We start from the raw sequence: 23,890 nt of genomic DNA, 5'->3' as shown, positions 1-23,890 counted from the left end.
TCCATGCATGATAAAGATCCAAATAATAGCCCACATTTGTTTTCTGGAAATAGAATATTCTAGCCCTCTGAGGATTATTAGAAAATGCTCTTTCCACTTTCATGGTCTGTTTATTGACTTGAGGTTCAACTTGGCACTATCTCTAGGTGTGATCTCCTTAACTCGCAGAGAAAGAGCTGATTTGGCACTCAAGGAGATAGTGTCCCCGGCCTATGTCTGCACATATAGGCTGTCGGTTGGTGTGCTGCTGAAGAAGCCTTTCTTGCTGTGCAGACCTGGGGGAGAACAAAATGCCTGGGTGTTTTGTTATGAGTGAGTCTCTCCTGAGCAGAAGTAGTGGCATGTTCATGCCATTGGGCCTGAAAATGGTTCAGTCCAAGCAGGGTCAGCCTCCAGTAGTGGAGCGGCTCCAGGGCACCACCAGTGTACTGGGAAGGATGTTTTCATTCTCTGTAGTGCTCTGAGGGAATCAGATAACTCGTACTAAACTGGAGGGAGAGTTACTTATAAGGGGAAATTGGAGAAAGAGACTAAGTCCTGGTATTAGAGTTAGGTTTGATTCTTGGAAAATTTGTTTTTCCTAAAAAATTTTTTCAAACAGGTAGTATGTTTACATGGATCTAAAATATTAATATATGGGCTTCCCAGGTGGCGCTAGTGGTAAAGAACCCACCTGCCAATGCAAGAGACATGAGTCATGGGTTTGATCCCTGGGTTGGTAAGATCCCCTGGAGGAGGAAATGGCAGCCCACTCCAGTATTCTTGCTTGGAGAATTCCATGGACAGAGGAGCCTGGTGGGCTACAGTATATGGGTCACAAAGAGTCAGACACAACTAAAGCCACTTAGCAAAATATTAATATAAAGCAGTACACAGTGAATAGACATTCTTGCAGATACAAATACTCGTATGTTGTAGTTTCCCCCCCTTTTACACAGACGCACTGTATATACACTGTTCTGTTCCCCTTGAAGAGAGTCCCTACGTGGCTTGAGTCTTCCAGTAGAGAAACAAAATAGGTTCGATAAAGGTGTACTGATTCATTTTGTAGAAGATGTGGCTTGAACTGATGGGAAAAGAGTTATTATTTATTGTCTAAATAATAATACAGTTTCCGACAGGGTTTTTGATGATTTAAATGAACCTGGATATGCTAGGTTCTATTCTGTCTCTTAGAAATTGACATTTAAAAAAACAAACAAAATTCTCAATCCAAAACAAACTTTGATTACCAGTTATGAAAACTGTAATTTGTGTCAGTTAGGCCTGAAATCATTTTCAGAACCCATATCCATCCAGACCTCCCTCCTTTCCTCCTCCTCCTCTTTTTTTTTTTTAACATCTCACCCTACCAGTCCTCCCCCACACCCCAAACATTTTGTATCTTTAGTTACCATCAGTTTTTGCCTATAAAGTGTTGTTTTTTCCAGCCTGAAACTGATTTTTGGAGGATTGGAGGGGTTTTTCTGGGTTTTTTTATTTCGTTAAGTCTCTTGCCATCTCCAAATGCTATAGCAGTTCATTTTGCTCGTGTTTCATGAGCCGACTGTCTGTCTTGCCACCATTTTACCATGTGGGCTGATGAGGTTTTCAGGTTCTACTGTCCACTGGGAACTCAGTTCTCTAAAGTAAACTGTGGTGCTGCAGTGGGGTCATTTGTTTGAAGTTCATTAAGAATATGAGGACAGTTGGACAGCTTGGACTTCACCTCTATAATAATGTAATTGTGACTGTTGAAATTATGGAGCACTTACACAAGTTTTTAAAAGATCCAAGTTGGTGAAAATGGGTTTGTTTTTTTTTTTAATGCCTTTGGAACTTCTTTCATTTTTTCTTCTGAAGACTGAAATATTAGACCTTTGTCTTTAGTCTTTGCCTTCATTTGTTCCAAATCAGGTAGCAAGAGGTTCTGGGGTTCTTGAGTGGCATAAGCACTATGTTTATAGAGAATAATGACAAACTTCAGGATAGCAACAGGCAGTAAGACTAAATTAACTTTCTGTTTTCTGAAATCCATTCCAGCAACTGTACCAGATCCTGACAGACTTTGATATCCGGTTTTATATGTATGAACTACTTAAAGTAAGTAACAGTCATAAACAGTGAATTTTTTTCAGGATTATTCATTAAAGAAGTTTTTTGAGAGAACATAATAGAACTCAAGAAGAATATATCTTGACACCCAGAGAATTTAATGGGTTTGAGGTGGGGGTGGGTGGGTAACTTATTGAGGCCTTCATTGTGGGATCTTTACATAGAAACTTTCCAGTGGACCTGAGAAAAATGGCCAGGTTAGGGGTACTGGGAACATTATACACAGGTTAGAATCTCTGTCTTCATAACTCTTGTTGGTTCTTAGTTTTTAATTGTTTTGTTTTTTGCTGTTTAATGCTTATTAGTTTTCATTACATATCAAATCACCCTAAACTTAGTGACTTTTGGAAAACAGTTTATTATTTGCCATAATTCACTGGATTGGATGGGTGGGTCTTTTGATCTGGGTCAGCTTGACTAGGGCAAGAAGGTCCAGGCTGGGATGGCAGCCAGTGTAGCTTGAGGTCTCATCCTTCAGAAAGTTGGTCTGGGCTACTTCCCGTGGTGGTCTCAAGTCCCAACAACAAGAGAGGGCAAACCTTGATATACGTAAGCCCTTTACAAGCCTCTGCTTTTGTTACGTTTGCTAATGCCCTATTGGCCAAAGCAAGGCACGTGGCCAGACCTGGATTCAAAGAGTGAAGTAGTAGATGCCACTTTTTCATGGGCAGAGCGTTAAGTTACATCATGAAAGGACATGCATCCAAGGATGGTGAACATTTTACAGCCATCCTATTCTTGCCGTTTCGCATAGTCCCTTTCTTATATGAGACAACCTGCCCTGTAACCTACGTGTTTAGCCCTGGCTAATTAACCGTGACATGCAAGGAGAGGCGATGAGTGGATTTTCTAGGAGACTTACTAATCCCAGGACTGAAATTTTCAGGTGTTATTGATTGACTAAGGAATGATCTTTTTTAGTTTGTCTAGGAAAAAACTTAAGAATTCTAAAAAGGTTTGTACAATGGAGTAGACTAATGGTTTTTTAGGGTCAGGGGTCACTAAGAATCTAATGAAAACTGAGCCACCCCCATGCATATAAAAATATACATATAACATTGCATAAAGTTTTAGGATGGAATACATGGATCTCGATTTAAGAACCTCTGGAAGAATGTAGAGGTGTCCTTGGATCAGGTCACAGCGTCCCAATAACAATAATAATACACGTCTTTGCAGGCTGGTCATTTCAGTGGCCCCCCCAGTGCCTGATGCCCTCTCTGCCTTCTGGAGGCAGCAGCTACACGGTGGGGGTCATACTTTCTGCTAATGAGGCAGAGAATCCCAGATGAAACTTGAAAAATATCTTTCATGCCTAATGGTCAGAAACTATCAGGTTTTTAAATTGAAATAAGTCCCCCAAGGAATTTAAGAGCAGTCAGTACCTCCACAGGGAAGCCAAATAGTGAACTTGGTGAAAGAATTCATCCCCTTACTATATTTGTTCAGCTGTTTCTTTCTTCAGGTACTTTTCACACCTTAGGTATTGTGGTCCTAATTAGTTTATTCCTTTGGGCAAAGACTGGGCAAAATGACAGAATCAATACTTGCTAAGTTTTCTCAAAGATGGGGAAAAATAGGGATAGGGAAGAAGAAGTGTAGAAAATGTTGAAGGAACTGAGGTCCAGGGCTGCAGAGGGATCGCTTGGTGACTCACTCAGGCTTCCTGTCCAAGCTCCTGGTTCCGGTTTAGGGAGGTGTGTTCTCAGGAGCCCTGGTTCCCTACACACTGCCCCAGAGCCAATGTGGAGTCTTGCTGCCACTGTTGATAGAAAACAAGACAACGAGAAAAATTAAATTGAAGGTACCATATAGGACAGTGCAGTTACAGAAGATCTCTCTCCTTGCGTAGATTATATTCTCACCTTTTCCACCATAGTTTGGTTTCACCTGTTCTTGACCTTCATGTGAAAAAAATCATATACTGTATACTCTTTTGTGTCTGGGAAAAGCAAAATTTGCATATTCCTGGAATGCTGGTTGTATGGATCATATTCTGGCTTACATATTCCTAGTACAGAGCCCTTGGTATTCTAATCCCAGCGGGCCTCAATCAGGTTCACTTTGTCCCTCAGGACGTTTGGCAATGTCTGGAGCCATTTTTGGTTCTCACAATGGAGGGATGCTGCTGGCATCTTGTGGGGAGAAGCCAGGGATTCAGCAAAGCAACATGGATAAATCTTAGGAAAATTGTGCTGCATAAGAGAAGATAAAGTACTTACATTGTATTACTTCATTTTCTGAAGATCCAGAAAAGGCAAACCTGTAGCACAGGTGGTAGAGCAGTGGTTAGGAGGAGAGGGGAGGAAAGGAGCAGCAGACAGGATTGGAAGCTTAACGGAGTTCTTGGGATGATGAAGAAGTTCTAAAACTGGATTGTGGTCATGGTGGCATGACTTGAGGAATTTACTAAAAAAACCATTGACTTGTACATTTAAAAAACTTAGCTCCATATCAGTGATCTTATAGGAAGCAATTTTCTCCCTTAGAGTCATAATCATAGTTTGTAAAGCCCAACTGGCTCAGGGATTGTTTTTAAGGACAATACTAATATTAGAAGACATGTTAATCTAGAAAACTCATATGGGACACTTACCTGAAAGACTAGCCGTGTTGCAGATAAGATTGGGATGTCATTTTTCATGTCCATGTGGATCCTTCATGTGTTGTTCCAACTGTTATGAGAAGTGACTCCAGTGTGGTTCCTCAGTCTGGTTTTAAACACACCAAATTAAACCAACGTATGATTTCTAAATCCAGGTGGCTGGTCTGTTGCTACCAGAGCCAAGTAGGAAAGGAGTACCTGAATAAGTATTACTATATCATCCCCCTTGTAAAGAAACTTCTATAATAGCCCTTGGTGTCCTCTCCACAGCCCCCTTTCTACCAGCTGCCAGCATAGTGTGCCCAGAGAGCAAGGGGTGCCTTCTGGAGCATGTTTTTTCTCTTTTACTACAGGCAGTAAGACTACCCTTTGGGAGATGGTGTTCAAATCAAGCTGTCACAATGAGCATATACTTGCACTGGGGGGCACGGGTGGTTGAGGGTTTGCTTACTTTTCTCTGTGCTTTCTTATCTAATAGGCTCTGGATTACTGCCACAGCAAGGGAATCATGCACAGGGATGTGAAACCTCACAATGTCATGATAGATCACCAGCAGAAAAAGGTACCAATACAGCCAGGCAGCAACAAGCCTTTGATTGGAAGGCTCAGGGCCGACCCGAACTCTGGCCAGTACCTAGGTGGTTTCTAAAGACCCATGCTGTTTCCTTTGGCAGACTTATGATACTGTTATTTCTCCAGTCTCCAGTGTTGGTTTCTACTTCACATAAGCGTAGCACACAAGCAAAGTAGACAGCTGACCCTAACTGTAGTCACTTGTTTACTATGTTCATGGTTTTCCTAGAGGGCCTCAAAAAGAAACTACAGCTGGTGATTTTTACTTCCTTTCTTCATGACCCTCAGACCAATCTGCCTGGCCTTAAAAGTACACATGGGTCCCTCCTGTTTTTGAAACTCAGTTCTGATTGCCCCGACTGGTGAGTGAATGAATCAACTAGTGTTAGATTAGTGAAGAGCTAGAGCAGTGCTTCAGTCCTGGAGTGGAGCACATGTCCCCAACCCTTTCTGTTAGACTAGAGCTTGTAATGGAAACTGTGAGTAATGAGGGATGTGTTAACACATGCAGCTGGTTATGGGGGCAGAAGACAAGCTTAAGCTTTATTGATCTAGAGAAATGATAAGCCAGGATAATTTAAATGTTAAGGAAAAACAACTAAGATTGCAACCAAGTCCTCTGCTCTAAAAATGACCTTTTAGCAGTTCCCAGAAAGTACATGTGCCTTTTTAGCCAGTGCACTTGATAACATTTTTTATGTGGCCAAAGATTATCAAATGGGATGTGGCCTTGTTGTAAGACAGAGGCATCTGGAGACACTCCTTTCACATGTTTTATTTCTGTCATATTTATAGCTGCGACTGATAGACTGGGGTCTGGCAGAATTCTATCATCCCGCCCAGGAGTACAATGTCCGAGTGGCCTCCAGGTACTTCAAGGGACCAGAGCTTCTTGTGGACTATCAGGTAAAGTTGTTAATGAGGCACCTCTGAGTTCTTTTTACATTTGCTTAGGGCTTTTCCTGGCTTTTTCTTTTTCCTGGTTTTTATTTATAGTCAGTTTGGTTACATTCAAATCCAGTCTATACCTCAAAATGATAAAATGATAATGATGGATTTGTCTCAGCTACTTTTTTTGGCTTTGAATTTTAAAATATCTATAGAAGATTAGAAACTCAGGCCAGAAAAATGACATTTGTAAAACCCCCTTCACTGATAGGTTGTCTTTATTTCCATAGATGTATGATTATAGCTTGGATATGTGGAGTTTGGGCTGTATGTTAGCGAGCATGATCTTTCGAAAGGAGCCCTTCTTTCATGGACAGGATAACTATGATCAGGTAAGCAAATACCATCTGACTCCCATGCATTTGGGGGCAGATGCCAAGAAAATAGCATCTTGATAGGAATGCTGTCGTTGAGTCCCTAAATACCACTCAGTGTAAGCTTTTCTTCAGGGTAAAGAATTTCACAGAATCTTATCTGTGGTCCCAAAGATAGTGACAGACAGTGCTGTTTTATGCCCAACTTCCAAGTTGAGTCTATAAAAAAGCTAAGTACCTCCTTGTACAAGATTCTAGTCGTTTGGTTTTGTTTTTTGTTTGTTTTTAGGCTGTGCTGGGTCGTCATTGCTGCACATGGCCTTTCTCTGGTTGCAGAGAGTGGAGGCTACTCTGTCACTTTGGTGCGCGGGCTTCTCATTGTGGTGGCTTCTCTTGTTGCAGAGCACAGCTCTAGGGCATGTGGGCTTCCTTCCGTAGTTGCAGTTCCCGGGCTCTAGAGCACAGGCTCAGTAGTTGTGGCTCATGGGCTTAGTTGCTGCATGGCATGTGGGATATTCAGGGACCAGGGATCGAACCCATGTTCCTTGCACTGGCACGCGGATTCTCAACCACTGGACCACCAGGGGAGCCCATAGGTATTAGGTCTTATGTCCCTGTAATCATCAGCTTCTAAAAGATTATTGTCATAAGTTGTGTTATCCTTTTAAAGGCATTTTGAAAATGTACGTTCATGTGAACTTCATATCCGTGAGTCTGCTGCCTGTGTGCCCTGGGCTCAGATCTGTATCTGTTCCCCGGAGATGTAGTGATGTGGAAGCCTTCTAATTCCTTGGTCCAGCATCCCTGCGGGCTTGCAGTGAGCTCTGTGCTCAGTGATTTGGTCAGTTTGTTTTGTGTTTCAGCTTGTTCGCATTGCCAAGGTTCTGGGTACAGATGAGCTGTATGGGTATCTGAAGAAGTATCACATAGACCTAGATCCGCACTTCAACGATATTCTGGGACAGTAAGTAAGAGAGAGAGAGAGAGACTCTGAATTTATCCCATTTCAGAAGGGGAAAGGGTAGTCGAAATCACTTTCTGAAGCTCTTTCCCCTTTCTAATTATATCAGAATTGAGATATTCTTTTTTTCCCCCATATATATTTTAACTTGAGCTATTTTAGCATTGTTTACATCTGTCTTCTAATCATTTTACTTCTGTTAATAGAAAATGGAAAACAAAAATCATGCCACAGGAAAGAACTTTCTGAAACAGCATCTGCTTATTTTAATGCAGAATCTTAGAATGCTGTGATTCTTCTTTGAATAAGAGAATTATAGTTTCTTCTTATTCTGTATAATGGATTTTCTGTAAGAGCAAATTTTAAAGCATATTTTCAGATACAGTACAATGGTGTTGAGAAGTAAATGTTGTGTTGACGATTTTCAGAGAGTAATTTTATGGAACCTCCATGTTTGTGCGGCCAGCTCTCTAAATATATCTGCTAAACAATAAAGATTACTCACCTACCTCCATGCCTCACCCAGAATTGACTCAAAGCCTGAGGCATAAAACATTATCTAGAAAGGTTCCACAAATTTTGCACCAAATGTAGACATTTTAATTAATTATGTATCCATCTCAGACTACTGTTTTGTTTGAGGGTGCTGGTGGGTGGGGGTGTGACAGGTGGTACCAATAACAGTGAGGTTTAACCAGCTTGTAATCAGTGCAGTGCTCTAAGACTTTGCTGGCTTTAGCCCTAAAAAGGATTTTTGTAGAATTTAACCTCAGAATACTAATACTTTACTTTTCTTCTCAGACATTCACGGAAACGCTGGGAAAATTTTATCCATAGTGAGAACAGACACCTCGTCAGCCCTGAGGCCCTGGATCTTCTGGACAAACTTCTGCGATATGACCATCAACAGAGACTGACTGCCAAAGAGGCCATGGAGCACCCATACTTCTGTGAGTCTCTGGGGCCTGGTTTGTCAAAGGGAGATTCTTCCACCTTCTATCTTTGAGGCCAGACAAAAGAATTCTGGAAATTTGGATGAATTGTCCTTGGGTTTTGGCCCCATTAGTTCTAGACTCTTGAAATAACTCTGCAGATCTGTTTCTTGATGCTCACAGGTGTTTGCTTGTTCATTGCTATAGTTCCCCTGAGTCAGGTCTGTTTGACCATTGCCTATGACCCCCAAGTTGATAGATCAGAAGTATCTAAGATTTAGTTTTAAAATACATACATTTGTGTGGAAACCTAATCAAAGATTTTTTCCCCTCCAAAAAAACAAGTGACTTGTTGAAAATAATAAGGTGATCATAGCATATTTTTAAAGAAGGAAGTTAAATAAATACAAGGAATTTGAGGAAAGGACAGCAAGTATGGAAAGCCCTCACTAAGATCCTATCTGTATTACTGACTTCTTAGGTCTCACTTTGAAGTATGTGTGTGTATACTCAGTTTATGTGACTGCTTATTTATCTGCATGCATGTGGTTCTCCTTCTGATAAAGGATGTCCCAGACTTTCATTAGAGACAGTGTGAGGTTATTTAATCCAGTCACAGAGGAGACTTGAGCATAAGGGAGGTTAAGTGACCTGTCTTAGTTTTCTCTCTGAAGCAAGATTAGACTTTTCAACCTGTCTCTTGCTTAACCAGTACACTATCTTTCCTCAATATCTTTCCTCCTTCTTTTTCCCCCTCTGGAGATTAAGTAAATCTTGCCCAAAGAATTCACGCTCTCTGGTTGTGAGCCTGCTTGCCCATGAACTGTAGTTGAAAGCAGATTTTAAAAAATCTTACCCTTCATTCTTCAAGTGCAACTGGATGTCGTCTCTCCAGGTTCCATCACAGAAAGCTGTTTTTACTCTCTGAGTTTGATTGTATTACGAACACTGATGTTTATATTATGCAAATCATGATCTGTCTGCTTTTCCAAATACATGGTATACTTCCAAAAAATTTTTTATGCTGTTGCTTGAAATCCATAGACCTTCTAATGGTTCCTTTTATTCACCCTTTCCATTCTCTGAAGTGTTTATCATCACACATACTTTGAAGAAATTAGGAGTTGGATATGTCATTAGTAGTCAAGGAAAATAACACATAAGAAAATGAGTAGAAATTTTGAACAGTGGACAGTGGGTGTTTCTGTGCCTCTCTTTTCCCTAATTCTCAGCAGTTGCACGTGTACTCTGAAGAGGTATGAGCTGACTATGAGAGCGTTTCCCAGTCATTTCTCAGCATCTCTGATTTTTGTTGCCCTCTCAACCCTGGTTTCCTGCGTTTCTGTCTCACTGAGGAAGGTCGGGTCTGCATGGTGTCTGCCCCTAACCCGGGCTGGTCCTGCCTCTGCTGAGTGTCCTCCTGGTTTCTTGCAGACCCTGTGGTGAAGGAGCAGTCCCAGCCTTGTGCAGATAACGCCGTACTTTCCAGTGGTCTCACGGCGGCCCGATGAAGACTGGAAAGCGACGGGTAATGCAGCATTGATGCTTGCCAATAAAACCAACCAACCAAACACAAACCTTGAAGGAAAACTACAGTGTGATAAAAAGAAATTCTAGCCATTCCTTCTAAACGCAAAGAAGAGTAAAGACCTAAAAGTCTGTCAAAAAGAAACTCCCCAGCACTAGTCTACAGGGAGCTGCCATTGGGCAGCCTGACGATGCACATAGTTGAGAATCTGAGGGGCCTCTCCCTTTGGAATGCATGGGAGATGAGAGACTCGGAGTTGTTGTACATTTCCTTTATTTAACAGGAGACCACTGTTGAATTAACCTGTTGAAGTCAACAAGCTCTGAATATCTGACTTCCTATCTATTCCACTGCGGTCTGGGTTTCCTTTGGTGAGATTCAGGCTCAAGTTTTAGCAGTCTGAACTGACACACCAGCCTCATTTATGAAAAGGAGATACTAAAACAGTGACAGTATTTTTTTTTTTTTTTTTCTAAACTCTTACAGATTCATGTTTTATGTATTTTTTTTCTTTTTTTTTTTTAATGACATGAGCTCTCTGGGAAATGTACCTCATCCCTGCCGTTTTCTTCTAAGAGTATTCGTTTGGGAGCAAACTGCAGTCACTCTCACCAGAGTCCCATTTGATGTCAGGAGGCATCACTTTAAACCTTGTGATGCCTCGGACAGGTCCATCTGTTCCATCAAAAGTTGAATGCTAAGTTGCATAACTTGGAGCTTACTGTATGTAACCTTCGTTGATTTGCCTAACCTTAAAATCTTGTTGCTCTTTTTTTCATGTAGCTTTTTTTCTTTTTCCAGTCTTTTAAGGAAAACTTCATTTCCCAGCACATCCCTGTATGTGTACCTATTTTAATGCACATCTCTGAAACAAAGATTTTTTGTTCACAACCATGACTAAAGCTGGAAAGTCAGTCTTCAGGGAGGGAGGATAAAAACATCCTGTTAGAATTTATTCAGGAAAGACAAATTGGGTGGCAGGGGAGGGAAAGTCCTCCTTTCCTACACTTTACCCCTTTTTATCCCCATGAGAAACAGTTTCCCTCTGTAATCAGGGTAATCTGCATTTTTGAGCTCTGATAGGTATCCATGAATGTGTTGGCAAAGAAAAGTCTTTCTCACGTGCAGAGACTGGTGTTATGTGGGCAGGGCCACCCGTAACCCAAGCGACCAGAGAGAGCAACATACATGGGACTTGGGGAGGTAGTGGAGCTGCTGGGACAGGTGTCAAAGATAGGGATCCATTGTGCTAGCCTTCGTGTTAAGCAAAGGAAGCTGTATTTTGTTTAAGAAGATTTGAAAAATAGGGGCTGATGTTACTCTGGGGACCTGTTATCAACATGGTTTGCACGCAGCCCCCTGACCCCAGCTGCAGAGCCATGCCACAACTGTGGGGACCTCTCACACTGGGCTAGAGCTCAAGGTGTCTACCACCACATCACACTTTAGGATTTCTTTATTAACTATTTAATAATGCCATACATTTTTATAAGGTTAGATTGTTTGCTTGAAAGCATCTGTTTACATTCCATATTCCAATAAAATTGTATTGATATTGGTAGCAGGTCCTATCTCTAAATGTAGATTCTATTTTTGTCATTTGGTCAGTGGGAACTTAAAATACAAATAAAACAAGATCCCAAAGCCAGGAAATGCATTCAGTTAAGGTTCTCAAACCAGTGCTTCCTGCCTTCATTGCACGTCCTGTATATTAATGTACACATTTGTTCTACCTGAAAATGAGAAACTGGACAGCACTTCTTGGCTGAACCTATATTGATATGGTAGGCAGCAACACGCAGGTGTTTCAGATTGTCAGACGCCTTCTGACATGCCCTTCTAGGCGACACCAAGCTGTTGGCTATTATTTATTAGGGAGATGTGCCACTGTGTGTCTTTCCTGCCCCACCCATCTCCTCTTTTGTCACCCATTCCCTTCCCCCACTCTTCTTTTTTTTTCCTTCAAGTCACCTGTCTGGACCAGGCAGGGAGAGCCTGCTGGAGAGTCTTGATGAAGTAGTAACCCTGCTTCTTTTGCTTGAGTCCCCCAGAGGCAATACAAGCATGTGGAAAAGGGTCGGGTGACTGACTTCTGCCTTTCTGTCTCTCATCATGATGTAGTATGTGCAAACACAGCTCACCTGCCCGTCCTCAGGCTCTGTGGCTGCAGCTTGGCAGAGGAGTAATTGTTCCAGTTTATGCATACAGTTTACTTTTTCGCCACCGCTACTTTTTACCTCTGTTCATGCCCTAGACATAAAGCATAACTGAGTTTAAAATGCTCACTCCTTTCCAAGGCTGGTCTTGACACCCAACTTGTGGCTGGCTGACTATGACTGGTTCTTTCCCAAACTGAACTGAGTCTAGTCCAGACCTTTCCTCTTTTCCTAGCTCCAAAACCATTTTGTGTGCAGATCGACCTAGCTCCCCTGAGATTTTAGTCTTTTCCTGGATTAGGAAGCAGTCTTGGAAAATTCAAAAGACAGATGAGAGTGTGTGTGAGTCTAGTCTAATATCTAGACAAAGCTATGGTAGATTCACCCACCCAGTATCCTTTCCGGTTAGCATATTATTTCTTAAATTCATCTCAGTAAGTTTCATTAGACATTTTGTTTGCTTCATTACCTTATAACAGGTTAAAAGTGCCTAAGATAAGGATTTACTGTTTCCTAAAGAAAAGCAAAAATAATGTGGGGAACAGGGTAGTGTTACACTGTCATCTCAGGTACTGCCTACGTTCAAAAACATAGACCTGGCGTGGCGAGAACAGAAGGTTCCTGTGCCAAATACAGATGGGTGTATCAGAGGTTGTTGGCCACAAGTGGGTCTAGCTGCAGGGTTTCTCTGCTTCAGCTGAGAAATCGCATGGTGAGAGCAGAACTGATGAAGTGCTAAGATTTTCATCGGGTTTGCTTGCAGCTCACTCTCCCCAGGATCATATCAGCTGGCCCACCCCTATCCTGTTCTAGCCAGCGGTGGGTGACTGGGCGGGAGAAGTATACATGGAGTGTATAACGCAGACCAGGCATTCCCAGTCTTCTTAGCACTCAGAGGGGTGTCAGTGCCAGTTCCATGAGGCGTGTGGACATCGGTCCCTCTGCTGGGTCCCCTCACAGGCATTCTTCAGCACACCAGTACTCATGAGGCTCAAAGCATGTGTATTCCCTTGCAGAGAAGGAAGGTACTCTCCATCTGATTGATTAGAGGAGACAGAAGAGTTTGTAATCCTTGGGGCAGGGAGAGAGGACGGGAGAGCGGGTTGTTTAAAGAAGACAGGGAATCAGTTTAAAAATAAAGCAGTGCAAAGGTAGATCTTGAGAGGAAGGAACATGAGTTTTGAGGGGTGAAAGCAAGGCAGGGCACAGAGTTCAAGTTCTGGAACACGCCCTGAGATGGGCACTCCCCCATGGGTTGGTTCCAGCGGGACCACACGGTGGTGCTCTCGAGGCAGGTGCTGAGTCCCAGAGAGAGCCCGCGGCCGTGGGCCTCCGCCTGCGCCTACTCAGGGAAATGACTTAGCTTCTCCCAGGTGCTGCTGTGATGAGGATGGAAGCAAAATCATTTGGGGACACAAACAATTGGAAGAATTTTTATATATGCATTGAAATGGATCTGAGAGAGCCCCGTCAACAGTCTCCTTTAATGCCAGTTCAGATTAATGATTCATCTAGAAACCTGTGTTACTACACAAGCATACACAGGAGAAAGCAACCTGCCCTCCTACACATGAATAGCAGTGGATAGTAACTGATCAGCGTCAAGGCCATTGAGATGTAAACCCAAAAGCAAAAGCAGGGTCCATATGAGCAGACAAGCCAAAGTTTGTCAGTGAGCTGCTTAAATCTATGACTGAGTGATATCTTGCCATTAAAAAGTAACCCCAGGGTGGGGATGAGGGGACGGGAGGTGGCGAGGAAACATCTGGCTCAAAACCAGTAATAAATGCTTTGGAGCTATATGGATGTGTCAATGGAAATAACCCCAACCAGGTATTACAGAGGCTGGGGGAAGTGATGGAATGGGATTATACAGGTGATGCATACTTTTATGTAGAGACTTAACAATGTGCTGCAAATGTGATACTTAATCCTGAACTGCATGTATTGGGGATTGTGTGTTTTTTTTTTTTTTAAGTTCACTGAATCAATAAATTAACAGTTTTTCACTTGCTGGCTTTTCTTGCTGTAAATGGTGACTAAGAGGTTGGGACAGAAATCTTGACACCCAGTGGAAAGCTTGAATAAACCTTCCAGAACCTCGGAGCCGACTGTCTCCTGTTTGCAGAAAAGCAACACTGCCTGGGTTGTGATCCTGTACTAAAGAGTACTTTAGTACACAGTTGACCACCACTTTGTATCACTAGATGACTGATGTATAATTTCTATGCTGCTGCCCTTTAGAGGAAAGAAAAACGTCATGTGAAATCCTGTTTTCATAAATAAAAATGTTGACAATCACCAGCCTTGCCAGGTGGGACACAAGCCACTGCCATATGAGGACCTTAAGCTTGTACTTCCTATCTCTTGGGGAAGAGGAGGAATAAACCTGGAATTGAGAAGATGTGTGGGTGGGCGGTTGCAGTTAATCACCTTGGTGTGAAGACTCCTCTAGCAGAAGTGGTGGTACTAGGGTGGTAGGAGGACAGTCCTATTTCTTGGTACTTGCTCCTGAATTCAGGTACAACTCAGAACCTGCTGCTTGGGGTTGACTATTTCGCTGCACAACTTTAACCTTTGTGGCAGTTTTCTGCATTTATGAAAGAAAACCTCTCCCCACCCCCATTCCTTGCAACACAGGCGGGCACGTGCTGTTGTGTGGCCAATGGAGTCTTTTGTTAGTGCCCTTGTTCTCACTGCTCCCTTGGTTGAATTGGACACTTGAAAATCATTTGCTGAAGAGTCATTTCTTTCTTAGCCTTATGCACCATGCAGCCTTTCTCAAACACTAAGCAGTTGAACCCTTCCTGTATCCAAAGAAAGTGGGTCATGAGATGATTCTGTATGACAGCTTCTCAGGTGCACTGTCCCTTCCATTACTGCTGGTACCATTCTGAGATGCTGCTTCTAGAATTCCCCTGGCGTCTCAACCGCCCACTCTGCTGTGCTGGACATGGCAAGAGGAACGAGGTTTTCAGGCCATGCCAGACAGCCACTTCCAGGGGAGAGTTAAAAATACTTGAGCTCCCGTTTTGCTCTTTATTCACCTGGGGCCTTTCCCTGTGTAAACAGTCATCTGATTCTTGGTCCAAAGACATCCTGAGTAAACCGGGTCAGATCTAATGAGGACTCTGGAGCTGGGCTACTGAACTTGTAGCTTGGGCTCACCCAAGATGGTCAAGAATGATGCTTCTAGATGAGCATCCTGGACCTGAGAGCAGAGGAGGGGCCAGGACTGCCTCTGCAAGTGGTGATGGGAAAGGGTACTATTTGAAACCTGAAACCAGTCAGTCCTTACCTGGTTTTCCACATGTGCAAGTCAGGCTTGTAGACTATCTCCAGAGCTCCCCAGAAGGGAGCCACTCGCCCGTGGAGGCCTCTCTTCACTCCCAGTCAGATTGATTAATGCCGTCTTTCCCCTCCTCCCGTCTCTCCCCAGGTCTGTTGCTGTTGCTCCCACTTTTCCATAAGCAGAACAAGAACCAAATCAAACGTCTTAACGTGTGTAGAGAGATCACGTTCCGTGAGCAGACACAAAACGGTGGCGGGTTTGGCGAGCACGAACTAGACCAACCGAAGGGCAGCCCACCACCGTATATCAAACCTCACTCCGAATGTAAAAGGTTCTCACGCCTTTGGCTTCCTGTTGACTTCCTCCTGACCCAGAAAGCATGGGAAATGTGAAGGGTATGCGAAATGGTTGTTGGTTACTGTTGCTCCCCTGCACCCCTGGTTCATCCCGTGGCCACCTGTTTTTCCAGCAGACCACGTTAACCAGCTGACCAGACTCCAGTGGGGGCACGGGGTGTATATGGCATGACGGGCGGTTACATATTATAATTTTAAAAGTATATATTATTGAATAAAAGGTTTTAAAAGAAACGTATGGTGAGTTTTCAGTGTGGAAAGGGCCATTAAATGAGACCCCATGGCCACAGAGGAACAGAGTGAGATAGAAGAGCATTTGAGACAGGTTCTAGCCAGAGGGAGGAGGGCAGTTTCCAGGACAGATGAGAAATGAAAGAGGTATGTGAACCCATCTTGGTGATGGGGCACTGCAGGTGATTCCAGCAAGACTTGGCAAGCCAGGAAAGCGGACCTTGCCTCAAACGCATTCATCTCCCTATACCACTCCTTCCAAAGCAGGTGAGTCACGCAGCCATTCAGGTGGCAGGTAAACGTTCTCTCTCATGAACTCAGGAAGCTGCCTTAATCCCTGCTTTGCTTTCCACTGCACATGTTTCAGTATTCCATTCCATCCCCAAATCCTGTCCACCCTGGCCCCCTACTTCAGGAAAAGTATCTGACCTCGGAGGCTGGTTCAGTTCGTTGACCCAAGGTGGGGAAGGAGTCAGATCTTGGGTTCAGAGCATCCTGGGAGAAGCAGCAGCCCATCAAAGGTGAAAGAAAATGGAACAGGAGCTCCAGACATGTCTGTTCAGGGAGAAAATGAAACCACAGTCAAATTTGATATGTATCTTTCAATTTTTTTCTATGCATTTACTAACACTTTGAAATTAAAATGGATTTTATCAGAAAGGTAGATTTTACCTTCTTTTTCTGCAACTTGTGCTTTCACTGTTAGCATGTATAGATCTACCTCACCCCTTTTCGTGGCTGTATATTATTCCATTGTGTAATGTACCATAGTAGAAGCAGTCCTTTATGGATAGACTCTTACCAATACTATTGCCAGTATTGCTGCAATGAACAAATTTGGACAATATTTTTACACAGTCTGTATGTTTGTGAGATAAAATCTTAAAAAAAGAATTACTGTGCCATATCTTTTTCTTTCTTTTCTTTTTAATTTTAGGAAGGGCATTGTTCAGAAAAAGCAGTCTTCTGTTCCCTTCTCTCACTGGTGTAGGCTGGCATCATGATGCCTTAAGCTGTGGAATTCTTGGGCTCTGTCAGGCCTGCCCAGGGCCTATGAACTTTCCAGAAACCTACTGGATATTTGAGACTTGAAGAAGGGGTGTTGGCTCTAATATAGAAAGTTACAAAATAAAAATAAGTGTAACTAGATGTTACTCCAATCCTGTGAACTGAGAATTCAGTATTTTATTTTAAAAATATTTTTTTCAGGAATTTTCTGGTGCTCTAGTGGTTTATACTCCAAACTTCCAATGCAGGGGGAATGGGTTCAATCCCTGGGCAGGAAACTAAGATCCCATGTGCCTTGCAGCATAGCCAAGAAATAAAAATTTAAAAATGTTATTTTTCTCATGATAATTAATGATGAGTCACAGAAAATCATGAAATAATCACATAATTTCAGAATCAAATTCTAAAGTTCTTTTCTCAAAAAATTACAAGGAAAAGTTATCAAATATGAAAAATGGCTGCCTTTTAATGTTTGAAATGCTATGGAGAAGCCTTCAAAAGTAAGAATGCAGAGAGGTGGAAATGTTTTAAAATATTCCTGGCCAGAGGGGACTGGATGGTGGAATGCATGAGCAACTCTGCAGAATCTTCTGCAAACTTTAATGTGCATCTCAAATGCATTGTTCTAAGTGAAGAAGCCAGTATCAAAAGGCTAGATGATTCTGTTTATTTGACATTAAGGAAAAAGAAGCTTCCCTGGTGGCTCGGTGGTAAAGAATCTGCCTGCAATGCAGGAGACGAGGGAGACGAAGATTTGATCCCTACGTTGGGAAGTTCCCCTGGAGGAGGGCATGGCACCACACTCCAGTATTCTTGCCTGGAGAATCCTATGGACAGAGGAGCCTCGTGGGACACAACTGAAGCGACCTAGCACGCACGTAGGCACAGAAGCGGCAAAGCTGTTGGTATGGAGAACGGACCCACAGTTGCCAAGGGTTAAGGTTGGGGGTTGCGGGATTGGGGGGCTTGACTGCAAAGGGACAGATAGCATGAGGGAATTTGAGGGCGATGTATCCTAAACATGGTGATGGTTATATGACTTTGTCAAAACCACACCCAAAAGTGTACATTTTAGTGTATGTAAGTTTAAAAATAAGTTTTCAAAAATAACAAAAACATGCAGAGTCCCAACACAGTCCCCTTTGAACTTCTGAGATGAGCAGGAGCTTCATCTGTCCAGCACTGGCTCATTACCAGTGTCTTTGGATATAACCACTGGAGCTAGGATCCCGCGGTCTGCCAGTTGAGCACCTGTCATTCAGGTGCTCTTCCATCTTTGCTCCCAGCTAAGGGGTGACTCCAGGCACAATTTCTGTTCTCATCACTATACCTCCCCATTCCCGTCAGCAAGGAGGGGTGAAGAACAAACTGTCTTCCAGTGTGAGGCAAGTCCCTTGTGTCCTTTACTGGCCAGGTGCTTGGGGTTCTGGTCTCAGACTGACATGAATAGATGCTGTCCACTGGTTTTTCACAAGTAACTAGGGCTTTTGTGCACTAAAAGGGATTTTTACAGTTCCAGGTGGGTTTTTTTTAATATCTTAGTTATTAAGCTGTATGATTAAAAGTCTAATTTGTCTTGTGTCTTTACAAATCCTGTTATAACTACCAACTGCTTGGTTTTGTATGCAAATCTGAACATTTATTTTGGTTCATCTTTGATTGATGTTCAATTAATTCAAAACTTAATGGGTTAAACCAGCAGTCCCCAAAACTTTTGGCACCAGGGACCGGTTTCATGGAAGACAATTTTTCCATGGACCGGGGGTGGGGGGTGGGTGTTGAGGTCGGGGTGAGGGGTGGTTTCAGCATGATTCAAAAGCATTTTTTAAGCACTTTATTTCTAATCTAATGCTACCACTGATCTGACAGGAGGCATCCATACTGGTCTGAGGCCCAGAAGTTGGGGACTCCAGGGTTAAACCATACACGTTACCCACATACTTAATCTAGTTTCCTTAGACAGATTGAAAGTAAACCACATATTTAATCTGTTTGATTTGCACAAACACTTCCCATAGTTTATATGAAAGACCTAAAATCTGCTGAAATCTTCCTAAGCATTCAAATACTAACATATCTAAGTCTAAACTCATATATTTAATCAATCAAAATCTTTTGAACGTTGTTTACAAACTTAATTAAACTTGCATAGCATTTTAAAATTATAATTACAGGTCTAATTTCAAATTCCTTTAAGCATTTCAAATTAAATTCGAAGTACCAGATCCTCTAATCCTTTAAATGGGTTAACTATTTCAAATATCTTAAACAACAAAACATCACAATAATCAGAAATGTATTCCTCTGTTTGACATGTATTACTGACATTGTGTATTTGATTTACTTCCCATAATCTTGTGAGTATTTTGACACCTATGCCACCAAGGTGAGATATTCTGTCTAAACACAGAACTCTAATTCGTTCATGGCCAGAGATTCTGAGCTGGGCACAGAATTGGTTGCTGCTTCTGCAGTGGTTCTACCCTCCTGCTTGTATTGGGTTAGCCAAAAAGTTCATTTGGGGTTTTCCCATACAAGCTAATGTATGAAAAACCTGAACGAAATTTTTTGGTCAATCCTATAGTAATAGTAATGGGATTCTCAAGACCACCTCATATCTTTTACCTCATGCAGTTACTTTACTTTTACGTCTTCTGCATCTTTTAATGGCCTGATTAACATCAGTTGAGCTTCTGCATACACTACTTAGATTGTAATTACTACCTCATTAAATTCTGCTTTTTTTCATTTATTACTTTTTAAAACTGACTCATCCACCTTGCTCTAATCATAATCATTGAAGGAAGCAACATATCAAGATTTTTCATGTATTTAGTCCTTAGCTTTCTTGATGAAGAGAAAACAATCTTGAAGAAATAGAGTTGACCCTTGAACAACTTGGATTTGAACTACAGGGTTCACTTACATGTTGATTTTTTTCAATAATAAATACTACATGATCCACAGTTGGTTGGATCTGAGAATGCAGAACTGGCGATATGGAGGAAGCAGTCTATACAGAGGGACAACTATAAGTTACACACAGATTTCTGAGGAGTGGATTGGTGACCTTAACTGTGCTCTTCAAGGGTTGACTGTATAGTGTTTAATGCATGTTTCTGTGAGAGACATCAGTGATTTTAGGTTAAATTTGTTCTACATTACTTTGAAAAGAAGGCAACGTCAGAGGTAACCATTTAGCACTAATCCATTCATTCATTCATTGTGTGTCTGTCATGCTGGTACTGTGGTACGTGAGGGGATACGTGCCCAGAAGACACAGTCTGCCCCCAGAAGGAGCTTGCCGAAATCAAGTCTACAATAGGAGCAAACCCACTCATTTATGTCCTCCATATCTTTGATCAAATCATCAAATCATCTTAGCCAAGGCCATGATCATAGTAAACTTTGAACCCCCACATAAGGAAAAACTGAACACAGTTTTCACGTGGATACTCACTGAGAACGAGTAGTTAAGAGAAGCAAGCACCTTCATTTTCTCCATCAGCTTGCTTGATTGATCTTGTTGGGTCCCTTCCAAGGCCCTGGCAGGGGCCTTAGAAATTTATTCAAGTAGTTCATATGATTTTGTAAAATCTGCAAAGGTAAGCAGAAGATTTGAGTCTCATCAAAGCTGGATCAAAACAGAATTTCCTTCCCATCAGAAATAAAGTCAATAATGCAGGGTATATAGTTAAACATACCACATGTTTTTTCTCCTTTTTAAACTTACAAAAAAATAAGACTCATGCAAAATAGAATTGATCAATCCGTCTGTTTGGAGGGCACAAATAAGGAGCAGTACTACTAGTACAAACAGCAGCACATATGTGGGTAAAGTTGCATGTTTTATGAATCCATCAGTCATGATTCAGTTCAGTTCAGTTCAGTCACTCAGTCGTGTCTGACTCTTTGCGACCCCATGAATCACACGCAGCACGCCAGGCCTCCCTGTCCATCACCAACTCCTGGAGTTCACTCAGACTCACGTCCATCGAGTCAGTGATGCCATCCAGCCATCTCATCCTCTGTCGTCCCCTTCTCCTCCTGCTCCCAATCCCTCCCAGCATCAGAGTCTTTTCCAATGAGTCAACTCTTTGCATGAGGTGGCCAAAGTACTGGAGTTTCAGCTTCAACATCAGTCCTTCCAATGAACACCCAGGGCTGATCTCCTTTAGAATGGACTGGTTGGATCTCCTTGCAGTCCAAGGGACTCTCAAGAGTCTTCTCCAACACCACAGTTCAAAAGCATCAATTCTTTGGCACTCAGCCTTCACAGTCCAACTCTCACATCCATACATGACCACAGGAAAAACCATAGTCTTGACTAGATGAACCTTTGCTGGCAAAGTAATGTCTCTGCTTTTCAATACGCTATCTAGGTTGGTCATAACTTTCCTTCCAAGGAGTAAGCATCTTTTAATTTCATGGCTGCAGTCACCATCTGCAGTGATTTTGGAGCCCAAAAAAATAAAGTCTGACACTGTTTCCACTGTTTCCCCATCTATTTCCCATGAAGTGATGGGACCGGATGCTATGATCTTTGTTTTCTGAATGTTGAGCTTTAAGCCAGCTTTTTCACTCTCCACTTTCACTTTCATCAAGAGGCTTTTTAGTTCCTCTTCACTTTGTGCCATAAGGGTGGTGTCATCTGCATATCTGAGGTTATTGATATTTCTCCCGGCAATCTTGATTCCAGCTTGTGTTCCTTCTAAGAAACACCTGGAGTAACAGGCAAATTTGGCCTTGGAATACGGAATGAAGCAGGGCGAAGACTAATAGAGTTTTGCGAAGAAAATGCACTGGTCATAGCAAACACCCACTTCCAACAACACAAGAGAAGACTCTATACATGGACATCCCCAGATGGTCAACACCAAAATCAGATTGATTATATTTTTTGCAGCCAAAGATGGAGAAGCTCTATACAGTCAACAAAAACAAGACCAGGAGCTGACTGTGGCTCAGATCATGAACTCCTTACTACCAAATTCAGACTTAAATTGAAGAAAGTAGGGAAAACCACTAGACCATTCAGGTATGACCTAAATCAAATCCCTTATGATTATACAGTGGAAGTGAGAAATAGATTTAAGGGCCTAGATCTGATAGATAGAGTGCCTGATGAACTATGGAATGAGGTTTGTGACATTGTACAGGAGACAGGGATCAAGACCATCCCCATGGAAAAGAAATGCAAAAAAGCAAAATGGCTGTCTGGGGAGGCCTTACAAATAGCCGTGAAAAGAAGAGAAGCGAAAAGCAAAGGAGAAAAGGAAAGATATAAGCATCTGAATGCAGAGTTCCAAAGAATAGCAAGAAGAGATAAGAAAGAGATAAGAAAGCCTTCAGCGATCAATGCAAAGAAATCAGTCATGATTAAGAAGACTCAAATATCCTATTCTCTTAATTACAAAATGACATTACGAAACTGTCTTAAATAGAAGTGGTCATTGTATGCATGCTAAGTCACTTTAGTCATGTCTGACTCTTTGCGACCCTATAGATTGTAGCCTGCCAGTGTCCTCTGTCCATGGGATACTCCAGGCAAGAATCCTTCTCCAAGGGATCTTCCTGATCCAGACAACTAACTCAAGTCTCCTATGGCTCCTGCATTGCAAGATTCTTCACCCCTGAGCCACCGGGGAAGCCTGATCACAGTAGGCGCCACAAAACCTGGATGCCCCACCTGGTGAGTTCTGAGGACTTTAAATATAGAACAGGATTTGGACTTTACCCAGGGTGGGAGAAGGCAATGGCACCCCACTCCAGTACTCTTGCTTGGAAAATCCCATGGACGGAGGAGCCTGATGGGCTGCAGTCCATGGGATCCGAAGAGTCAGACACGACTGAGCGACTTCATTTTCATTTTTCACTCTCATACATTGGAGAAGGAAATGGCAACCCATTCCAGTGTTCTTGCCTGGAGAATGCCAGGGACAGAAGAGCCTGGTAGGCTGCCATCTCTGGGGTCGCACAGAGTCGGACACGACTGAAGCCACTTAGCAGCAGCAGCAGCAGCAACAAGTTAACAGGAGAAGAGAATGTTGTAGGCTGACTGACATGGAGCCTGGAAGGAAGGCTGGAAACAGAGGGACTGGAAGTTCATACACTAGAGGCTCAGTGAATAATGGTTTCCAACATTTGATGTTTCTTCCACACTTGAAATATCATAGTTTATGTCTTTTAAAAACGGTTCTAAGAATTGATTAAAAAAAAAAAAAAACTGTTGATTCAACTCAACCAACTTTATTTTAATTGCATTAATGTCTGCATTTAATGTTCAGACCTTCTTGTTTCTAATCACGCATTTAAGGTGGTAACTTTTCCTCAAGGATTGCTTTGACTTCATTCCGCGGGTTATGCTGCATATTCATAGCGACCCGGTCAATAATTAAAGCGATGATGCCTATAAGGAAGGCGTTTAGCACACTTACTGCGTAATACTGGTTAGCTGCTTTAACCTTATTCTGTACTCGGCCAACAAGCAATTATTTGTTAGTCTCAGGACTCCAGGTCCTGCCTTTCCCCACTTTTTTTCCGCTTCTAACTCCTCCTAGCCCCTAGTGGGCGGAACCTGCCCTTCACGCCCTTAGACTCCATCCCCTCCAGGTTCCCTTGACACCACGCAGGTGCTAACCCATTCTATTATCCTGTCTCCTTCCGCTTTCTAAAAGCGGCTCTGGGACAGCGATGGGAAAATAGTCCCTAGGCAAGGGCGTTCTTTTCCCAAGGAGGCGGCACTAGGGCGGGGCTTAAGAGTGAAAGGAACAGGAAGTCCGTAATCCCCGTGGCGGGATTGGGCTCTGCGCTCTGAGGGGGCGGGCTCAGGTGAGCGGAGGGATTCATCTCTGGCGGCGGGAGGCCCGCCGCCTCCATTTAAGGAGGGGAG

At 42.6% G+C, this 23,890-nt stretch overlaps 1 protein-coding gene and 1 long non-coding RNA gene across 4 annotated transcripts in view; one reads left to right on the top strand and one right to left on the bottom strand.

The window, feature by feature from the left end:
- The window catches only part of CSNK2A2 (casein kinase 2 alpha 2), a 35,447-nt gene extending 19,454 nt beyond the window's left edge, over positions 1 to 15,993 (top strand). For 2 of the 3 annotated variants that reach the window (XM_025268759.2, XM_006072595.3), the window contains 8 exons: positions 2,023 to 2,082; positions 5,178 to 5,261; positions 6,068 to 6,178; positions 6,451 to 6,552; positions 7,398 to 7,498; positions 8,297 to 8,445; positions 9,862 to 9,955; positions 15,551 to 15,993. In XM_025268759.2, the coding sequence (XP_025124544.1) occupies positions 2,023 to 2,082; positions 5,178 to 5,261; positions 6,068 to 6,178; positions 6,451 to 6,552; positions 7,398 to 7,498; positions 8,297 to 8,445; positions 9,862 to 9,938 (684 nt within the window). In that variant the 3' untranslated portion in view covers positions 9,939 to 9,955; positions 15,551 to 15,993. The remainder of the gene's footprint in view (positions 1 to 2,022; positions 2,083 to 5,177; positions 5,262 to 6,067; positions 6,179 to 6,450; positions 6,553 to 7,397; positions 7,499 to 8,296; positions 8,446 to 9,861; positions 9,956 to 15,550) is intronic. The other variant, XM_006072596.3, reaches the window with a different exon arrangement.
- On the bottom strand, positions 3,726 to 23,802 carry LOC112580245. Its single transcript, XR_003104544.2, has 5 exons — positions 23,436 to 23,802; positions 20,459 to 20,595; positions 16,420 to 16,545; positions 4,691 to 4,805; positions 3,726 to 3,856 (listed from the first exon to the last, which is right to left on the bottom strand). It is a non-coding gene; the product is annotated as an uncharacterized LOC112580245 (long non-coding RNA).
- Positions 23,803 to 23,890: the final 88 nt, after the last annotated feature.

Source organism: Bubalus bubalis, chromosome 18 (assembly GCF_019923935.1).
Source record: "Bubalus bubalis isolate 160015118507 breed Murrah chromosome 18, NDDB_SH_1, whole genome shotgun sequence".
Lineage (NCBI taxonomy): Eukaryota > Metazoa > Chordata > Mammalia > Artiodactyla > Bovidae > Bubalus > Bubalus bubalis.
This window is presented reverse-complemented; position numbering and strand designations above follow the sequence as displayed.